The sequence below is a fragment of the Necator americanus genome, chromosome III, assembly GCF_031761385.1.
Source record: "Necator americanus strain Aroian chromosome III, whole genome shotgun sequence".
Taxonomy (NCBI): Eukaryota; Metazoa; Nematoda; class Chromadorea; order Rhabditida; family Ancylostomatidae; genus Necator; species Necator americanus.
The window spans coordinates 41067838-41090173 of record NC_087373.1 but is presented as its reverse complement, the minus strand read 5'-3'; the positions used below and the strand labels follow the sequence as shown (position 1 = coordinate 41090173).

Sequence of the window (22336 nt, the reverse complement as noted above, 5' to 3'; positions counted from 1 at the left end):
TAGTTGTACCGCCACAACCGAGTGTACTCCTACGATACTCTTCAAAATTTTGGAAAAACAGATGCGTCCAAAAATAAATTTTAAATTTTTAGGAACGGCTGAGTTGTGCTCATGACAAAAACAATATAGGTTTCTTAATATTAGTCACTCTTAATGTTAAACGGCTCCTCAAACAGGGGTGTCATTCTTTTCGTTTTTTTTTTTACTTGATGCGTAGTGTTCTTAGTTTTGCTTTTTACCAGTATTCTCTAGACATTTATAGCAATTCATGGCTCCAATTTGTTTTCCGCCTTAATCGTCGATCATTCTGAGGCCACACTCTTTTTTAGAAGCGCTATGTGTAAGAATCGTCGTACGTTTATAGAAGTTTTGGTTGACAAACAAATACATTCAGTCACAAGAAAAAATGAGAAAAACATGCATACAACCGTATTAGAAGGCACAATGGGCAACGTAAAATCTCGCCAAATTCTCACCAAGATCAGGATCTCTGACCAGTTCTCGACCATTACATCTAATTGAAATATTGTAAAGATCGTTCTCATTGGGTGACCACTTCTATTAGAGGACTGGGTGATGAAATGACATCTTACGTGTCATTTTTGGCGTCGCTCATGAGAGATTCCATTCCTTGAAGTCTGTGCGAAAATAATGGACGAGAGGCGTGACTGGTGAGCGCATTTCATTAGTTCCCTCTTGAAAAGTCACATTCCTTCGTCACAAAACAGATAAAGGCGATGATATTTTGATATATGAGTGAGGAGTTTTCTAAGAAGAACGTAGAACGATACTTTCCGAAAATTGGCAAGGGCAAATATCCAAAGAACGAGACCAGTTGCGAGCAGAGACGCAGAAAAACTATACAATGCGTCGACGAGGTGATTGTAAGAGTTTTCGGAAACGGTTAAGCACCGGCCGCCACAGCGTTGATCAAGGAGATCTTTTGACATGTGTCTCGTATCACCCACGTGCAAGCGATGTCTGCTGTCCGTGAAATTGCGTATTCAGCACAGCATGCAGCGTTGCCGTCAAAGATGCGGTGGATTTGTGCGAACTGAAATGATGAGTTTTTTAAAATTAGATCCATCTTCTAAAATTTAGCCTTGCTTTTGTCAGCTGCTGTGCTTACATCAAGAGGTAACTTCGCATTTGTCCGCTAATACCCTACGAGGAACATTCGAAATACTAACCATGAGCCAATTTTTGCATACAGTGGATGGAATTTTTCTAGTGAAGAAAACTCTTAGTCAACATCATATAAGAATATTTAGTGGGCGGGTCAATTTTGTACTGTTCTAGCGAAATGTCAGCTTTTTGACAAATAAAATGAGCTTTCGTTCGTTAAAAGCTGACTGTAAGTGTGTGGATCTCTCATGTACAGTGACCTAGAAATCAGGACGTTGCTAATTGTCGAACATGAAAAACAATCACCGATTGTCTTTGTTTTTCCGTAAAAGACTAAACTATTAAGCAGTAACTGTCAAATATTGAGCTAGTAGCGCCACACTCACTTTGAAAACCGCCTTCCACTTCGGTATGTCCGAAATTTGTGGTGCTGGTAGCTTGTTTGTGAGGAGAACTGCAGCCAGGTCCCTCACTATTCCTCGTAGACCTGATTGGGAAGCGGGACAACGTGAGTCATCCCAGCACCGGATCATTCGGACATAGGAGTCCACCTGCAAATAGTTAATTATGACGTGCTACAGTATGCTTCTGTATAGTTAACTATGACGTGCTACAGTATGCTTCTGTATCCTCAAGAACAACAACAATCAACCAAACAAAGTGTATCTATGGTGGTATTTTTTCACACCACAAGCAAACTTCGTAGACTGCTCTTCCAGAAAGGGAGAATAATTGCGAACAAGATATGGTAACAGGCTCTAATCTTACATCATGAACAATCATAGCAGTGGATTTCCGTCGAGGATCAGCGATGACGTAATCGTGTGAGGAGTACGGTATCACCACAGACTTATCGGTCACTGCTACTAGTTGTACGCCCGACGATCCTGCCACTTCCACAGGTACTGTCCACAGCTCATCGGTCATTTGCTGGAAATATTATTGCACATCTTTAGCATATATTAAAGCTAACACTGACAAGAAACATATCTTCTCGAGGCTTAATTCTACACTATGTGGTATGGACAAGAACCTCGTAGTAATGTCTTTAACAATAAGAATAAGGTTTTTTCTATGTTAAAAGTGCAAAGAGAGGTGAAAGCCTGGCAACATACCTTACCTTTTGCCTTTTCTGAGAAGGAATTCGTTGCTTTACAAAGTGTTATGCTCCGATATTTTAATTTTGTTGGTTTTTTTAAATTTTTAAGTGGAGAACGAAGTAGAAAAAAACAGAGGATCTCCACTATGTTTAGAGAAAAAACAATGCTTGAAAGCTCATTCCGCCGTTGGTCTTATCGCTTCAAAAGTAAGAAGATCGACATCAAAGACGGATCACCTACCAAGTCCAGCAATTATCAGGTGTTATGGGAGGATTCATTCCTTCCCATTTTCTTGACACAAAAAAATACTACAGCAGATTAGTCAGTGGTGTTTGTCGTTGTATACTCTCTCAATTTTAATCAGTGTACTCTTTGTTGTTATTCCCTCCTTTGTTTTTAAAGTTTTCCACCCATCTCTAGATATTTTTTTGATGACTAGTATTGTTTTTCGTTTGTTTCTTCCGTATCTTTTTTCTTTTTTCTTTTTTTTTTCTCAAATTTTCCTAGTCCATACGATGTATACACAGAACCAATTTCATGAACAGTTTTAGGACCACCTTCAATAACTGCAAAAACCGCAAAAAGCAGAAGGTGAAACGCTTTGTAAAAAAACACCGAAACTGTCGAATTCATTGGATTTCCACACCCGAAGCAAATTTAGCAAACAAGTTGGCTCTGCACATACAACATGTCCTCACCTCAAATTGCAGAGCTTGTGCCATCACATGTAGATGTAGAATTGGACGAGTCTTTCGTGAGAACCACTCGGAAAGCATTTGTCCTTAAAAAAAGATAGGAGGTACTCTCTGTCAAAATTCGCGGTATGACTGGCAACCGCCTCTTTCGACCTCATGGAACATAGCTAGAATTAAGCGGAAGATGCAGTACATATTCAAGAAACTACAGTTAAAGGATAAAGGATAAAGTTTCTGGCGTTAGTCAATCCGCTTGGGATGCGCCCCCACGTTCACTTCAATTCAGAATCGTTTGAGGTTTACGAACGTGTATCTGGCCTATACAATGACTTGCGGTGGCTAGCCGATGTGTCAAGTCAGTGCTTTTATCCTCCCAGACAAGTCTGGTACCAATTTATCGACCCCTGAGGGATGAAAGGCTTGGTGAGCACTAGGGCCGGATTCGAACCTCCGATCGATCGTGCAGGAAGCGGAACCTCTAACCGCTACACCACACCCGCCCCAAGAAACTACAGTATCACTGTGAAAATCAAGTGGATTAATCAAACATAGTTGAATTTTGGCAGACGCGTTGTAGCTCAAGCCTGCCCCCAGAGTTTAGAGCCGCGTGCGTGCGCGGTTTGCCGCCTCCGCGGTTTTGGGCAGAACCGCCACACCGCGCGCCCGCGCGGCTCCGAACTCTGCGGGCAGCCTAATTTACCATGCTGCGTTTTTCGAACGGGATTTGTGGTCTTAAAGGCATCACCCCACGAATCTGAGGTGGTACGGATTTCAGGTGTAGTATTCGTATACGGGTCGTAGATTATGGAGAGTAGTGATTCCGTCCATTTCTTCCTAATTGCCGCAAAAAACGGTCCGGAAGATGCTGCGCGTCCACAATACTGGCGCGCTCCAATCGAACTCGATGTAGAAAATAGCGCACCGCAGCGCTCGAAGCCGTCTCTTCCGGCCCGTTTTTTACGGCAATTAGGGAGAAATGGACGGAATCACCATTCTCTCCATAATCTACGACCCCGTATACGAATACTCCACCTGAAATCCGTATCACCTCAGATTTGTGGGTGATGCCTTTGAGTTATGGATACTTTTGCAAATTTTCCGAATTATTCCTACTAGCATCAAAAAGCTTGTCGTGAGTGAAAGGCAGCAGCTCACCTGCGTAATGATTTCCGGTGGCTTCCACAACTGCTTGCTGCCAATCCGAGATACTCGTCGACGAGTAGGCGAATTTAAGGAATATCTAAACGCCCAGCAACTCTAATATATGGAAAGAAGACCTTTACGGTTTCATATTAATGGCGAACGAAAAATTAACTGACAAGCCTCAACATATTGATCACGGTATCTTGGCCAAACGTCTCGTCGAGAGTGTAGAAAATAGATACAAATCGTTCCGGACAAGATTGCATCGTCTAAAAGTTGAATTTTAGAAAATTTAACGGTTTTTTCACCAGACCAGAATCAACGCTCATTTTTAACCAGCGCTTCACCGTCCATATTTTCTTAGAGGGGAAGTTTAAAATACTTCCTCCGATACCTTCAAAATTGGAAATCTACCAACAAAAATCAAAGAAGATGAACTCAAATTGGGTTTAAACCACTAAGAATAAGATCCCGATTTGAAAAATGCGCTTAAAACAACAATTGGCAATAGCAACGCTTAAAAAAACCGCATATGAGAAAGAGAATTCGTAAAAATATTCATTTGGTAAGCGAAAATCATTAGGAAATAAGGAATTTTTGGACGAAGATAGAAAAAGAGTAGAAATTTGGAGTAATGTTTTCGAATAGATCGAAAATTCCTACAAGTACTAGAAATTTTGCAAAAAAAAATTCTAGAAGTGGTAATGAAATTCTTCTTATGGATTCTTCACACTTCTCCACTTATGTTGCGTCTGTAAGTCAGTCGTGTACCTTCATTCAAGATCAACCAAAGTTTGGGAAATTCTAACCAACTAGAAGACAGTCCTATCTTTGAAGGAAGTTAGAAATCTCTTTCCACTCCAGTAAACTTTTTTATGAATAGACAATTTGCATGAATTCTGTTCTTGCAGTGAACAGTAAATGACTGAACAGTGATCAATAAGAAATCTGGCCTGATTTCCTGCTACATTGAAAGTTTTCAAAGCACACCTCCAAAGATCGCAGCACTCTTGTATCATCACGGCCTTCAGCAGTTAAATCCTTCGGTCGGATCGTCTCTATCTCGGCGGCACGCGTTTTGTTCACGATTTCTAGCTGCTCATTCACTTTCCATTCCAAATACGTGGTTAGCGATTCCTGAAAAACGTATTTGGATTTTCCTCTATCTTCTTTTTTCAATGGAATTCTTTTTGAAATAAAAAGTAGCTCTTCTACAGTGATCCTCATCCCTACCCATCCTGTGTTTTTTTTTTCCGCGTCCGCCTGTTGCTGCCCCGGTAACAAATGTTCGCAGTTGAGCGCGATCTGTTATGGCAGGTCGTGTCATGAAAGGCGAATTGCGCCATTCTGCAATGCGCCCCTGTACACCAGACGTTAGCGTCTCGCCCTCTGCCCGGGCGTTGATAGGAAGGACCGCCACTTGAACGAGCAGATCCCGGTGCGGCTTCATTTACATACACAATGAATATGACCATTTTTATGACGTTTATTGAGTGCTATGGCCACTTTTTGAGTGTCCATGGCGCTCAATAAGTGCCGTAAAAACGGGTCGTTCGATTGACGCTTGTGATCACAGGAACTAATCAGTGCTTGCTGAGTTTCCTTACAAATTGATCTTCAGGAATTCCCGTAGATTCTTTCTAAGTATCAGTGATTTCGAGGCTTTCTTAGAGTTATTACATTCACTACTCTGATAACAACAAAATGCATGCAAAATACCACGTTTTGCTGAAAATTCACAAAATGTGCTCTAGGAAGATGGCGGTCAGCATTTTTTCTGGACATTTGTAGGGATAAATGGTCACAGAGATCAAAGTATCTAAACACACGTCTTAGATCTTTTGGAGTGTGTCTAGATGAAAAACGCAGAGCACGCAGTTTCTTTTTCATGTTTTCTTTTCTCACTTTTATCCAGCGTTTTCCTTACCAGACCTCGTTAACTTGGTTGGATTTTAGGACATGTTGAGAATAAAATATGAAGTTTAAGAAATATGAAATATGAAACCATGACGAACGGATGCAAGGGGAATATTATTTTCTAGATGATTCCTATTCATCTGATTACCTTCGGCAAGCGTACTCACGATTAATTACAGCTGCCGAACTTAGCCGCTTGGAAACTATATAAAACATGTGGATTGTCTAGTCGAGACAATTTCTCACAATTTACCTCCTGATCGTTGCATTCCAACCGGTGCTGATGTAGTAAACCTGGTCCCCGAGTTCTAGCAGTAACTTTTCCATAAACTTACGGAAGTCCGAGTACCTTGTTCAAAGTAGTATTATTTTACTATGACGCAACTGGAAGTTGAACTGTCCGGCTGTTCTGAACTGGTGTGAAAAATTCTAGGTCTAAGTTTTAGTTGGCCATCTACGCATTTTCCCGATTAGTATTTCAGAATATCCGCCTATCTTAACTGCTTATCTTAACAATAAAAACTTTACTTGGATTGCACTTATTTCGCCCGTGAGCACCATAGAGTTACCGATCACAAGGCTAAGCAGTTATTCAGCCAGACATCGGCGACATCAATATTGTTGCTCCTCTGAACGCTGACCCGTACCTATAGCATTCCGGCAGATTATTACGTATGCTTACTCTATATCTACTTCCGCCCAAATAACCACTTCAGATTGATCATGTGATTATGTCAATATTTGTACATTTTGCACTTATTGCGTGTTCCCGCTTGCATTGCACTTGCAAGCAGCGCTGTAAGAATTATTTATTCCTCATCAGAAACTATCAGTACTCCATAGGTGCGCGCGAAAAGAAATAGATGAATGAAAAAGCAGCTGTTTTTATATCACAGATGGATGGCATTACCGATGTCGTTAATTCTAATGAAATATCATGTGTAAATGCACGTATTGTAAGTTGAGGTGTTAAGTTAAATGACACCTGTACTGTTCTTATTTGGGGTCTAAAACTCCACTTAGGCAAGCAATTTCTATTTTCGCCGCGAGGTCACCTGCCCCTGTGTGCTTTTCGGATAACCACCGAGGGGAGACAGTTGTCGTGAAGTATTGGATAGAAGATTATGCGAAATCCGATGCATCATATCGGCGCTTATTACAATCACTTTCCTGCCAGGCGTAAACAACCGTAAGTGCACTGCGCGCTGAGATTTCTCTAAAAGAATTTGACACGGCTTCTCCAAAAGCATATGAGGTGAAGGGGTGGTACAGAAAAGTTGGCAGACTGACCACAAAACAAGACTCATCAATGCTTGACATGGAGACGATCCCAGAAAGCCATTGCTGGATCACTGACTGGATCACAGAGACATGTGCTAAGGTATACGAGGGATGTTCGATGAGACGATCCTGTAAAAAATGGAGAAAATGGTTTTGACCCAATAGTCGAAAAACACCTATAGCTAACATATACTACAAGAATATTCAGACCCGCAGTTGCGAAGAACCACAGAAAAGATGCTGCATTACTTATGCTTCACAAGCGATACTACTTTTAGATTTTTGAAAGAAAGAGAGAAGAAAAGTTGATATCCAACGGGACGATCGTTACCAAATATTTCTAAATTGATCCTGATATTTCTCTTCCTCAGGGATCTATCAGTGTACCTCATCCATTGGAAAGGTAATCCACAAAAGAAAAAAAGCCATTTCTATTTAATTGATGGCTGGGAGTACGGTTATCTCTTGTTTCAACGAGATATCATCCAAAAATGGACATATGGTGGTACGACAATTTATATAAGGTCTTAGTAAATGATAATCTTATCGGTTTTCTTGTATATGTTGGTACATTATCTATCTTTATCTTTTTTTTCTGAAAATGATGACTTGCTAAAATTTAAAAAGTTTTGTTACTGGTCAGTAACCTTTCTCTTTAAGGAATCTGTTTCCATGCAATCCATACTTCGTCGATATTCAGCTACACTGCGGTAAGAAATCATTTCGGACAAATTTGCAACGAAAACTTGAAATCACGCAAAAAACCACACATACCTGTAAAGTGATTAGTCCTAAAGCAGAATGAGATGATGCTCGAATTGGAGCCGAGAAGATTTTTAGTGCACCGAGGGGATATGGAAAACTCGTCCACTGCGTCATTAGCGAAATCACCTATAATTTCACAGAGTTCTTTATCATTTCGCAAATAATCATTAACGAACAAATTTCTCCTTTTTTCTATCAGACAGAAGAATGGCTGATTTTCTGCCTCAACGCTTTTTAACCATATCTAACATTTCTAACTTTTCCAAGAAATTTCCTAGAAGCTTTGTTTACTTCTTTAATAACGAGTCAAGTCACTTGAACTGATCGTTTAGACATAGCTAAACTTACGCAAAATTATTGATTTTTTTTAGTCGCGTACTTCCTATACACACCTTTGTGGCCTCGTTGTAAATCCACTCATGTTTTTCACGTTTAAAATTCCTGTTCAGCGAGAAGACAATCTCAACGGCTGGGATATAGACGCCATCCAGAGCTGTGCGGTTATAAATCAACGTCTCTGCCTGAAATTATCATGGATCTGATGTCTGATAAGTCAGAATCTGTTTTTTTTTCACCTTTTCAAAAGCCGAGAAAGCTATTTGATGAGTGGAGAGTGGGAAAGTCTTCTCGAAACATGTTTGTCCGTCCACCACAGTTTTTGTGGCTGCGTTTGATCGAACGTGTCCGGTCGGAGTAAACCGTATGCACAAATCAAAAGATGTCTGAAAAGGACAAATTTCTGAAAACCACGGCGACGCGTATGAAAATTCGCAAATTTAGACTTTTGAAAATTTTTGAAAAGTACAAAAATGGCAGCAAACAAGAGGAAATGACAAGCATAGGAAAGGAGAGATGTAGAAAAATAATAACAAACACATAACATGCGAATGAGAATGTTTACTGTGAGAGTAGTTATCGTGTATCAATGAATTGTAGCACCTTTTGGGCCGGAACCTCCATCACAGGAAAGATCTTCTTAGCTGAACCGTATGTCAGCAGTGAACCCACCATGGTCGGAGCGTTTCTATTCCAACGAGGAGCAATCTGGACTGGTAAAACAATAAATCAGTTAAGAGAGAATGAGACATATGTGTTGTACCTGGGAATAGGTGATATCTCTATTGTCCACTGAAGTGAACTTCAAAACATCTATGCGAAGATTGGTGCCCTAAATACACAATTTCGAATGCACTTTGCCGTGATGAGCTGTAAATCACGGATTGCGAAAGAATTTAGAAATTCCAAATGATTTCTTACGGACACGATTGTCTTGTAGCTTATCTAGAGATCCTTAGAGAAAGGCAAAATATTGAAAATGAAATTGAAATGATTGAAAATTTGAAAATTCTTTCCATTCATAGGATGAAAGTAGGAGCACTTCTAAACTATTTAGTAAAATAATTAGTAATAGTAATTGCCATCAAAAAAAAAAGAAGGAAAAGGAGAGCAAATTCGAAAAGTTGTAGCAGCAGCTGCTAGTATTTCTTCCTCTGCAGAAAATTCCAGCAATTTATGCAAAACGAACCGCTTCTACAGTGTCGAACAAAATCAACGAGAGGAGCTGCTCATGTTGGTCGAACACAGTCTTTGCCACACACAATGTTTCTCCTGAAATGTTGGCTTTTTGTGTCGCTTTCACAGTTTTCTCGTTGTTAAGCTTCCTTTACGAGTGTTTCATCAGTAAATGGTTCGTTCACGAGAGAAACAGAAACTTTTTTAAGAAAGTACTCGCAGCGCTATAAAGGACTGTAGCGTTCGGAGATTTACCCCAACAATGATTTTCCATCCGTGTCGTAAAACCTTTTAATCGGTTGCCGGCCATATGTTCGAAATTATAGATGAGTCATCTTGGGAGAGAACAAAAAGCAAGTTATCCTTCTACTTCCTCAACTAAATGCATCACTCCACGAACCTGAGGTGGTACGGATTCCAGGTGAAGTATCCGTATACGGGATACTAGATTATGGAGAGGGGGTGATTCATTTCTTCCTTCTGGCGCACTTTTTTCTATAAGGAGTCCGACTGGAGCGCCAAAGCCTTGTGCGGCGCCGCATCTTCAGGGCAGTTTTTCACGGCAATTAGGAAGAAATAGACGGAATCACCCTCCTCTCCATAATCTACTGTCCCTTATAACAATACTCCACCTGAAATCTGCACCACCTCAGATTCGTGGGGTGATGCTTTTGACAGAGAAATTAAAAACGCTCTCTACCTAAGACCACTAGGACCTTAGAATTTTGCGCCCAATCAATGCTGACGTGTCTTGAACCCACATCCAAGATACCTCCTTTGGGAGGATAAAAATAAAGCATCGAACAAAACACAACAGCGACTTCTTCTAAGATTGTGCTATCCAATATCATCTCGTCGATTTGCTAGCGCAAATTTTTCTGTGAGACATGTCAAGCAGTCTAAGGTTATCTCTTTGAAATGTGTTATGGTAAACGGAATGTGCATAGAAGCCGAGGACGAACAGCTGCCGTGTTGCAAATGAGTCAGCGTCAACCAGGCGTCGGTCGGGTGAAACGCGAGCCGCATCCCTTCCACCTTTGGTCGGCATCTCTCTGCTGTTACCGCTGCGAACTACCGCGTTTCGACACAAAAAGGAGTAGAGTCAAAGGGTTAACCATCGTGGATCCGCATTAATCTCACTGATTAGCTTATCTGCAAGTTTGTTATCTCAATATTCAAATAAATTTTTCTCTAACCGAAAATTCGAAAATAAGAATCAAAACAGCGACAAAAGAGGATTGCTCATTAAAATCAACGAACTTAGTGGAAAATTCTGAAACTGTAAATTTCTCTAAAGGAGATCAGTGAGTGTGCTCATGTGCAAGGAAAAGAACAGGTACAACCCTATTCAACAGGCGACTATGCAGTTTCATCTACTAAAAAGAAACTACTGAAAATAAAACGATAACACGATACAATAAGTTAAAGCTATGCTTTTACCTGGAGCTGTTTTTAGACGTTTACCATAAAACCTCTATATTTCAGTGAGCTGCTTGTCTCCCTAATCGTTTGCAAACTTTCTGATTTCAAATCGATCATACTTTAATAAGAGGGAATTATCTTATAACCTATCTTATAAGATTGTTAGTCGACTAAGAATGAACAGAATAGAGTGAACATTTTTGGTTGCTAAAGAGCTTTCTATTTTTAAGTAGCAACCACTTGCATTGTCAAGTTAAAAACAAACTACGAGTTACGAACAGTGGGATCGAGAAGCTTATGGTCTTCTGTAGATGTTGAGAGCTAGAAGTTGCTGGTTAAAAACAGCGCTACGTGTGACTTGGTGGTTAATTGCACAAGTTACAGTAGATAGTTGCCTCCTGAAATTTCTGACTGCACATCCTATGATAAAGCCAAAGTGTTCCTACTTATCGTTATAGTTCAAATAACCACTAAGATAAAATGAACAAAGAGACTTACAGTAAGCCTTTGGTTAAGTGTTGGTTATAGCCAATTCTCTACTTTTCTGCTTAGGGTAAACCCAAAGCAGCAAAACACGGCATTTTTTTTAACTAATCTACATCCCAAAGTACCAAGAGTAACCCCAGAGTACATCTTTGCTTTTTTTGTATGATTGCAATGATCTATGTTCTTGACATTTGTTTATCTTTGGAGAAATGATGGGTTGCTGTAGGCGGGGTGAAAAACCGTTGCCTGGCTGATCCACTCATGTTTTACAACGATTCGCAACAAATTTCCAGAGACAGCGGACATGACAGGCGGTCAAACGACCGCAGATCTCGAAATCAGCGGACATTGACAAATTACATCGCACCATTGCAATTCACGCAAGCCACCACAGAGACACGTAAGCTCTAAATTCTTATGTTACGCTATGAGAGAATACGGGAGAAACATACCACTGTCACAATTCACCACATGAATATCGTCAATATGGCGAAGTTGATTGTTCACGTTAAGTGAAACCTGAAAAATACTAACATCTGGTTCAGTATACTTGACGGCAACCTCCGTTTACCTGCTTCCCGCCGACATTAGCTTTGGCAAATATCTGTACATCACCCTCGAATGTTGTTGGCACTACTGACTGTATGGACAGGTTGAGAGAGTAGTGTAACGGGGAGAACGCGGATAGCGGCAGTGTGCTTTAAATAGAATATTTTGAATAAACATAAATAAATTGTTTATTGTTCGCCCCTCATCCGTGCTATAAAAGTTCGCTTCAATGAAGAGACCGAAAATTACCGAAGCAGAACAATGGCAGCCCGTTGCGGGCGCATTTAATTTTTTTTAGTGGATTAAGAAGGCGATGAATATCAAGTTGTAGAAGGAGATTTCGTTGAAAATCACTTCAATTAGAACGCTTTTGTGCTTCCAGCTACTATTTTGTTGCAAGAAAAAAACCGAACCTTTACTGCCGCAGAGAAGTAGCAGAACTGCAACAAAGTAGAAGCACAATTTTATCATCTACACATAGTAGTACAGACCGAGGTAGTAGGTTAGTAAGATGTGCGATATAGTTTTCCTTCTTCCTTGAAGCTTTCCAAAAAGTTCTCACTCGAACCAAATTATTGTAATAATCTTTGTATGTAGTAAGGTTGCTGCCAATCAATCAAATGTCTTTCTTGTGATCAAAGCTGTTGAAGATGGTAAGATCAGTGAATTAAGTTGTACGACTGTATAATTTGATTGCTAGAGGCGCGTTTAGTATATTCTTTGTATATTCTTGCCTATTCGTAATATAGCACACATTTTTAAAACTTTTAATGGGCAATTATATTAATATATTTATAGCAATTATCATAATATTAGTAAAGAAAACACTGGAATTTCTGAAAATTTGGCTTTCACTTAAACCATTACCACCACAACCCGTCTATTCGAGTGTTGACCGCTTAAAAGCAGCATAAATGCAAGGTGTCCAGTGAATAAGTCAGCATTCAAACGTAGATACAAAGTTGGATAATATCTTGTCTAGTAAGAGATATGAGTGTAGTTCCCTATACAGCACAAGGAAACTGGTCAGTAAGAACTCTGACTCTTAGATTCCTCACATCAAGTCGCCCAACATAGCAGCTTAAAGTAGCGTTGAGCGTCCTTCTCTAAATAGCTAGTACATTTTAATTCGTTTGCGAAAACCCAGATGTTACTTGTTTACAAACACCAACGTTGCTACCACATGTGATGGTTGGGGCCTTAAGAAGACGAGCGGGTAATCTGCTGCCTACCCTTAGACCCAACACGCCACCTTCAGCTTCTCTTTTCTTTTCCGCCCTCGATTTATGATATACACTACACATGTCAACGCAGATGACATATGATTTCGATAACCAACGATGACATATGATACTAAAGCGTTACACCGGATACGATGGATTTGTGGATGTAGCGAAACTATAGAAGCACGTAGTTAAATACAATAAAGGGTGGGGGTTTAAGGAGGAGATCCGGAAGTTTTGTTATTACCGCTGTTCTAATATCTTCGGAAAACGGCAGTAACAAATGGAAGGGAATAATGAGAGAGTAGAACGGAAAGAGAACGAAGAATGAGTAAGCTCCAAAGAAGGACAGGAAGAGAGAAGCGAGTATCTGCGAGTTTAGACTCCCATTTCAACCACTAGCCCAATCTTGCGTACATTTGCTTAGAATAGACTAATGAAGTGGCTTAAGAAGTGGTAAAAGAAAGGTGCACAAGCTGGTGCCGCGGGTTAAAGCGACAAGAAATGAAAGGACAATGACGAGTATGACCTACAAAAATTGAGTTTCAATTCTTGAAATTGAACTATAGGCAAGAGTCAGACACAACGAATACTGGATGAAAAACTGTACGTGTAATGAAACAGAATTAATGGAATTCGGAAACAAGCGACAACAGCTACAATCCAGAAAAGCACTGATATGGAAAGCAAGACCTAAATGGCAGCAGAGAGTATAAGCAGGGTAAGTCTTAAATCCTAGCAGAGAGTGTATCTGAAGCGAGCGATACTTCAAACACAGGTAAATGGAAGTAGCAAGTATTAAAACTAGTCCAACTTATTATGCTGTTTTTTTGACGTCTTTTTCCGTACAGATTCCAAAAATATCTTTCGAAACAACTGAGAAATTTTTAAACTACATAATGAGTGTGCATAGCATTTTTTCATTTGATCATTTTAATTAGGCCTTTTACAGCTCGGTAATTTACACGTACGGCAGCAATTGGTTATCTTTAACAATATGACACTCACATCACATCATCCCTCGTTTTCGGACAGGTGACACTTTGTGCGACGACTAGAGAGCATTTGTCAACCAACTGTGAAAAGATAACATTTTTTGTGCGACGAAACAGTTTACTAAAATTTAACAGACAGTTTACGAAAATTTCTTGTCCTTACCTCAGCGTTTGGGTCTGTTTGTGGCTGACTAGTAACCTCCTGAATTGTTTTTTCAGTGATAGGCGGTTCGTCACTATTTACTTCCGCTTCTTCTGTCGTTGTGGAAGCGATTGTCGTGAACTCAAAAAGCGATGTAGTGGTAAATGCGGTGGCTGTCGTCGAACTAGAAGTCGAAGTGACAGTTGTCGCAGGAGCATCTACAAAAAATCAGCTGAAGGTGTTAACTCATCTCGAAGCCGCCATTTATCGGACAGAACCAACATTACACTACACGAGGTACGCTGTTAGAGGTCAAAAACCAAAAAAGCTAAACCCACCAGTGGTAGTCTTCTTCGCTGTAGGTGACATTCCTGCAGATAGCGTCGCTGGCGTTGTGGTGGCAGCGATTTTGCTACGTGGAAGTGATTTGGTTGTGCTTACTTTGACGCTTGAGGAAGTGATGGAATTTTTGAGATTTGAAGTTGGAGTCGCTTCAGGGGCAAGGAACAATGGTGAACTGGTAGCATTCGTTGGCTGCACGTCTAGTGTTCGGCTACCAGCGACCAGATACAGTATCGTAGCGGCACATAACAGCACCAATACGCTGACAACAATCAGCAAATACATCAACAATGATGATTTCGGCTTCTTCACACTGTCCGACATAGTGCGCTAACGGAATGCACAGCTGCAACCAAGCTTGTAGCGAGGAATAGCAAAAGAAGTTACTACCAACCACGCCTCCTCCCTCTATCGCGGGCACGCTGGCCACGCCCCTTCAGTGAGCAGACGCGCACCTCCGCGTCGTACTTGAGGACATTCGGCGCTTACCAGATGCCTATTTTTGAGTGATATCAAGTCAAACGATAATATCCTGCTTGGGGTCATCATCAAAAGCCATCAGGTGCCTCTGGCAGACGCTTGATACGACTAGTACTGCCACTTGATATCGGCGATTGTAACTAAGGACATGCTAAAATTGTCTACCGGGCTGCTGCTTCTGAGGTTCTAGAAGATCATCCGGAAAAAAGTGGCAGGAAATGCGGCGAGAAGAAAAGATTTGTGTTCAGGATGATTGTGCTCTTAAAACTCAAACCGTAACACTAAAGTTGGACTATTAAAAAATGAGATTAGGAATCCGTGAACAATGGAGATGAGTAAAATAAGTAATGAGGTCGTAGTCATGCGGTAATATATACCCTCACCACACATCGCAAATACACTACCATGTCCACTTCGGCATTTTTTTCAGAAAAAAAAATTTAGTGCTTGATTTCCAGAAATCTCGCCCTAACAAAGGGTTAACAGCCAGTATCAAGACCTTCAGAGCTTCCAAAGAAATTGTTAAGATTGCTTAAAAACGGTTGAAATTCCCAAAAGTAGGGAGAAATATTTGGTTTTTGCATCAGAATTTATATTGTGCTGTTTGGCAAAGAAGCTATATAAATTACGAATTGCAAGATCTCTTTTCTGCTTTGAGAAGAAGAGCATTTATTTTACAGGTAGCTTCGCAGAAGAAAACTCAACTCTTCATGTATTTAGCTGGAAATAAAGTATGGATTTGGAAATTACTTCTGGCTATCTTTTTATTGCATTTGCGCCTGCACGGAAGGGAGAATTTTCTAACAGGAAAAACGAACAACGAAAAAAGAAAAACGCGATAATACGGTAGTTCGATGTGTTACTGTGTTACTTGTGCTCGATTCTCGCTAGAATCCGTAGTATTTTATGAGCACAACAAATTACCTTGAAAGTTCCCTGGATGAGAAGGAATCACGTATGATATGTAATTGTTCTACGGTGGATCTCAGGTTCCACTGTGTGATAATAAAGGATGAAGTGAACGGCGTCGATCAATCCCTATGGGGATGCGCTTATGCGTTCGACTTCAACTCAGACTTCGTTTGAGGTTTATGAACGCGCGTGCAGCCTCACAATGACTTGCGGGGGTAGCCGATGTGCCAGGTCAGTGTTTTATCCTCCCAGACGAGTCCGCTACCAATTTATCGACCCCGGAAAGATAAAGGGCTTGGTTTGCATTAGCGCGGTTTCGAACTTCCGATCAATTGTAGCCACAACGGAATCTCTTACCGACAGCGCTTTACCGGACCTGGAATTGTGTAATGGTACAATAAATATAGGAGAAAGCCTTACAACTGATGACTATTTCACTTATCACTCATTATTAACCAATTGTTGGTTATTTCTGATCAATTCTGCTGTTAATTCTCTAAACTTACACTTATATCAAGCGTTTAGAGTCTTAAAAATCAAGGAAAACTTTTAAAAAAGTCGCTATTTGTCTTGAAATTATTTTTGCCTTTTTTCTCTTTAAACGCCTTTGCTTTTTTCCTTTTGTTCCTTGTTTGTTAGGCTCCATTTGATTACTTTTTAATATCTGATTGGTCTGAAAATCCTCCTCGGTTCTTCACGGCTTTTGACCTGCATCAAATGTTAGTACTATATTTACATTTCTTCGGTTTGCGCAAACATTTATTTTTTGTTTACAATTCTCTCTAAAAACAAGTAATCGTGAAAAAGTAAATTCAAAGAAACAAATCTAAAAAGACTGTCAAAATTATCAGAGATTTTTTGACTGACCAAATGGCATTGCCTTGGCAAAAAAAGGAAATTCCTTGAAAGCTCATGCTCAAAAACTGTTTTATTAGTTGTTTAGGAAGTCTTTACGACAAGAATGCATAATAATCCATGCCAGAATTTTCCTTATGCACTTCTGATACTTCTTAAGAAGCTGGAAAAAAAGTATCTCAGGGACATCGTCAGCAACCTGTGTAATTAAATATTTGCCAAAGGTGAAAGTATATCAAAGTCACTGGCTGCGAAAAAAGCAGCAAGTATACGAAGCTTTCTGAAGTGTCTTCATAAACAAAACTAATCCTGCTTGTTCGCTTTTTTCGCTGTCACTGCCAACTCGTTGCTTTTTCAGAGTGTAAAAACAATTCTTAAATGCTCTAAAACATGGGGACTTCTCAGTATTCCTAATTAGCATCTGTGCGGTTATGGTCTGTGTACGTCCAAAGGATCTAGTATATTTAGACACCCAGATTTAGCAAGAGGATTCCTTTCCTCGAGATTCTTGAAAAACTGTTTTCCACCCAAATTTAGCTAGGAGATTAAGAAACCACATCCTATGGTTATTGTGAAAAATTGCTTACTTCCACTGTTTTCTTCAAATCTGAGAGAAATCAGTTTCAGAGTGGCGACCATCAGCTCAGCGGCGTCCTGATTCCTAGATATAGGGAACTCTGACAGCTGAAAAAAAAAACTAAAGCGAATAAAAATAAAACTATCCAAACTATAGCTACTCACGACATTTGACTACTAAACTTTCGAATGCATCTTCTTCTATATCGGTCCGAATACCTCTCCATTCCTTTCCCTTTCTACGTTTCTAGAACTTTATGTAGTACAATGTAATCACGTTGAAGACGACAGCTGTTTCGCTTTTCTGAAAGAGGAAAATGCAACTAAAACAAAACAAGAAAAAAAAAGACAAGAAAAAAAATCTGAAAAATTTGAAAATTTATGAAAAAAAAAGAAAAAAAAATTTGAAATCTAAAGTCACTCGCACACTCTTCCTTCATGGAATCAGCCTTTAACAGAAGTATATTTTACTGCTGGAGCGTATTTTGAGTTGTAAATGATTGTTCTTATGATATTGTTCATAATTATTACTTGTTATTTTGTTGTTATATTATTAAGTTGGTTGAGTGACTCAGCACAAGCATAAGACTAATTATATCCAGCTGTGAGACTCATAGTTTATAATTTGAATGAATATGACTTTGAGCTGCCCAAATCTTCGTTCATCATGATGGGGAGAATTGTGGATAAGTAAACTCGCAGCTTGACTTCGTTGGTGATGGGGATCGACCACAGATACTTCTTTAAAGGTATCACCCCACGAATCTGAGTTGGTACGGATTTCAGGTGGAGTATTCGTATACAGGATCATAGATTATGGAGAGGTGGGTGATTCCGTCCATTTCTTGCTAATTGGCGTAAAAAACGGCCCGGAAGACGCGGCGTGTGCACACGGCTGGTGCGCCCCAACCGAACTCCTTGTAGGAAATAGTGCGCCGGAACGCTCGAAACCGTATCTTCCGGACCGTTTTTTACGGCAATTAGGAAGAAATTTCAGGTGGAGAAATCCCTCTCCCCTCTCCTTAACCTACGATCCCGCATACGAATACTCCACCTAAATCTGTACCACCTCATGGAGTGATGCCTTTGAGTGAGTTGAATGCAAAAGTGACCTTAGCGCACCTTTGCTGAACATCTTCCTAGTAGCTGTTGTTATTCTCCAGGATACACGCCTGGTAACAGAAATCATCGACACATCGATCGGTTGTTCGTGATTTCCGTTCGAGGTCTCAAAGAGATATCTATTTGCACTTATCAGGGTGTCCATAGGCTACAGCCAGCTTCGACCTAAGGTTGACAACCCGTATCAACATGTTGTCAACCTTATATCGAGTCGAAAGCTGCTCCAAGTTCCAGAAAGGCTAATTGAATTGGCTTCGAATACCGCTGCCAGATTTCGATCGCTCTAATAAAGATGGTCATCTGGTCGGTCGTAGATCGGGCAGGACGAAAGCCAGCTTGCTCGCAGCGCGTCATTTCTTCGCAACGTTTAATAAGTTAATCCAGGATAACTCCTCCAAAACCTTACATATTACCTTACATACTTATTTACCTTACAACCTTACATAACACGGAGCAAAGAGATTTTTCGATAGTTCCCACTGAAGTAAATTCCTTCTCAGGCGCTTTTCTCGGCTGAAATCGCCAGTGTTGCGAGAGGCGCATGCAGAATTATACGCGAATTTCGTTTCCGCTGATGCAAAGGCACACTTCTTTCGCGGCAAGAGAACCGGAAGCGTTTCCCTTGCAGCGTCCTGGATGCACTTCATGAAGGAGTCGCATCGCTGAGCTTCTTTCTGGTCCACATTCCAACATATACAGGCACACGTTGTCAAAACTTCGCTCTGCAATCTTCGTCTTTCACAGCTGCCATGTCGATTTTCGGTTGAAGAAAATTCTTCAATTTCTCTGGTGGAACCGTATCTTGAAGCTGAGGAGAGCTGGACGGGGCTCAGCGTCAAATGCGACATCCCAAACAGCTCTATATTTCCGGATATCTGGCTGAGGAATGTTCCTCGTCAGCACGTAGTCGAACTGAAGTTTGAGAGTTCTCATCTTCCGCTTGCTCCTCACTTCAGACGTCAAAAGGGTTGACCCTTGCCACGTGAGTTGACGGCGTGACTCTTCTTTCTCAGCACATGAGATTCTAATAGAAGAGTAATAGACTGCGGAACCCAGCGTGGTTCCCTCATCTTTCCCTAATCGTCTTGAAAAGCGACGCCTTTTTTCACGACGATTTCAGTTGCAACGCGCCACCCTTGTGCACGCGCCACATCGAATTGGGAGCGGTCGAGGATCAATTATGTCTTCTTACCGGCCTACTCAAGTTATACAAATGAACACGAACAAATGTTGGGACCGGAACGTGTACATAGTGGCGCGTCCTAACGTAGGAACTAAAGCGATTTCCATGCGTTTAGTTTACGACGATTAAGGAAAAATTACCACGATGTGTTCCGCAATCTACTACCTGAGCTCTATTCTTTTGCCGCGAGTTCAGCACAACGTCAAAATCGGTACACGCTGCCTTTGAGGATGCCGTGAAAGGGTGAAATATTTGCAGATGTATAAAGTAGAAGAGTTGAGTCGAGTTCATACATTAGAAATTGCAAATGCAAAGAAAATATCAAACATAAGGGCTGTGTTTGCATTTGTGTGCTCGAGTCCTTTTTCTCTGAACAACCTCTTCGTTTCCGAGAACCAGAAATCAGTGTGAATGTTTCCCTATAGGTACTCTGAAGTCAAAAATAGTTACTTTATAATACAGGCTTGGACCCGAAGCGGAACTACATTTTACAGTTCAGAAACTTCCGGCGTCCGATTTTTTGGACTAATTCTGGAAGATTTCCGACCTATAAGATTCTAGAACTGACTTTATCTTGACTTTAGTTCAGATTTAGATTGAAACTATAACCCCGTTCTATGTTTTCAAACAATTCGCACATCCATATAGGTCAAACTCCGAATATCAGTATCCAGGCAATTTCATGTAGTATGCTCTAACTTCTATAAATAGTTAAGAAGAACCTGAACAAGATTCTTCTATGCTCTGATTCAACCTAATGATTCACTTCTTCTCATCTGTTTCTCTACTCCACCGTACTACTATTTCTATTTTCTGAATTCAAAAATACGCTAATTTACACCAATGACATACATTAACTTTTTACATGAAAACCCATTATACTTATAACAATGTTTTTTTCTCAGATATTCTCGTTGTATAATGATTTCGAACACATGTTTGTGCACTGATTTATACCAACGCTATGAAATTGACCAAAAATTATCGAATGGCTAATTCGATTACGTTCCTCTTCTTTTTAAACGCGTCTCTTTCTATAAATACCATTGCCAGGAGGAGAAACAACATCGTTGGCTGGCTTCTCTTGCCTCTGCGGACAGTTGCAGTACTTAGCATCTTCCCCAGGATTTCCTGGTTTTCCAATAGGTCCTGGCATTCCAGGGAATGCGTCATGCCCAGGGTTTCCAGGCAACCCCTGAGCTCCAGGCATGCCAGGGGTTCCATCCAATCCAGGGTCACCAGCTTTTCCGGGAAGTCCTTGCTCTCCAGCCCACCCAGGCTCACCGGGCTGACCAGGTGCTCCTGGAAAGGAAGTTGTTCCGGGCATTCCATCGGGTCCGGTAGCTCCATCGAATCCGGGTGGTCCCGGAGGTCCTTGGTCTCCAGGTATTCCTTCTGGTCCCGCGGTGCCGTCCCCACCAGCTGGTCCAACTTTACCGACAGCTCCTGGAAATCCTCGTTCTCCAGGTTGACCAAGAGGTCCAGGCTCTCCTTGTGGTCCTGGTGGGCATTTAATGCAACCTGAAAATTATTTGTAAGTTTTGTTGATGGATTTTGTCCTGAACACTGCTCAGTAGTTAATATCACCAACCTCCAGGTACATCGTGATTTACGGAAAGAGTGATTCCATTAGTTCCAGGACGTCCATCGTCACCCGGTTGGCCTTCTTCTCCCCTTGGTCCCGGAGATCCAGGAGGTCCTGCTGGTCCAGCTGGGCATCCTTGTGAGTTCTCTTTACAGTTGCACATGTCAGGATAAATGTAACGTTTCGAGCGGAACAAGCTTGGCATGGAATTCACAGACTCTCCGGTAGGACTCTGCAGCACCAACAGACGATCCCAGGTGTCTTCAGCTAATAGACGAAACTCGTCCATTCTACCGTGCACCTCATCACGTAGAGATGAGATATCGCTGACAATTTGGCCTACTCCGACTAGAGCGCAGAACACGCCGAACAGAGATAGACCTGCACCTATGTAGCCGACAGTATTGGCCATCAGGGATGAGCTGATGGACTCAGGTGATCGAAGGATTTATATATGGAAGTGATACCTTGGACTGATCACCTTGTGTTGATGCGAAAACTGCACAGCCCGGATTGAACTCGCTACCGCGCTGCTGCGGAGTGGATCCTTGAATTTGCGTTGAGATACGAGAAATAGTGCGGTGATATCACGATAATGGATCGATAGGAAGCCTGTCTTCTTTTCCAGCACCGACTACTGTAATTGAAGGATTTGAGGAGGTCTTATTCGGTTTGGTTATAAACACTGGTAAAGGAGAGATACCAAAAAGTGTGACGTCATCATTCTGCATGACAGGTCAACAGTTATTTCAATTTTCTGAAAAAAAAATAGAAAAGAGAGAATAGTGAAAACCCCTAGGATTTTTCTTCGAACCATATAGGAGGAAAGAGAAATGAAGTGCTCTACTTTCTTGCCTGGATATGACTGAGAAAGTAGAGCCAACAAAAAGTAAAAAATAAATAAATAATTAGAGAATAAATTTTGT

General features: G+C 40.9%; 2 protein-coding genes across 3 annotated transcripts; both read right to left on the bottom strand.

The window, feature by feature from the left end:
- Window positions 1–904: 904 nt before the first annotated feature.
- Window positions 905–15021, bottom strand: RB195_012501 (uncharacterized protein; the record flags this gene model as incomplete). 2 transcript variants are annotated; one of them, XM_064194388.1, is made up of 19 exons in its annotated part: window positions 905–1054; window positions 1512–1676; window positions 1894–2055; window positions 2924–3006; window positions 4076–4160; window positions 4240–4332; window positions 5054–5200; window positions 7271–7390; window positions 8036–8152; window positions 8419–8547; window positions 8602–8748; window positions 8966–9070; window positions 9126–9194; window positions 9552–9634; window positions 11899–11965; window positions 12018–12144; window positions 14227–14294; window positions 14377–14573; window positions 14694–15021. In XM_064194388.1, the coding sequence occupies 19 exons, from the start codon at window positions 15019–15021 to the stop codon at window positions 905–907; spliced, it is 2442 nt and encodes an 813-aa protein (XP_064051971.1). The 2 variants fall into 2 exon arrangements, with proteins under 2 accessions (XP_064051971.1, XP_064051972.1); XM_064194389.1 differs by lacking the exon at window positions 14227–14294 and having other exon boundaries at window positions 12018–12086.
- Window positions 15022–20843: 5822 nt separating this feature from the next.
- RB195_012500 (uncharacterized protein) lies at window positions 20844–21822 on the bottom strand (the record flags this gene model as incomplete). The annotated part of the gene is made up of 2 exons (XM_013445175.2): window positions 20844–21346; window positions 21417–21822. 2 exons carry the CDS (start codon window positions 21820–21822, stop codon window positions 20844–20846), a joined length of 909 nt encoding a protein of 302 aa, XP_013300629.2.
- Window positions 21823–22336: the final 514 nt, after the last annotated feature.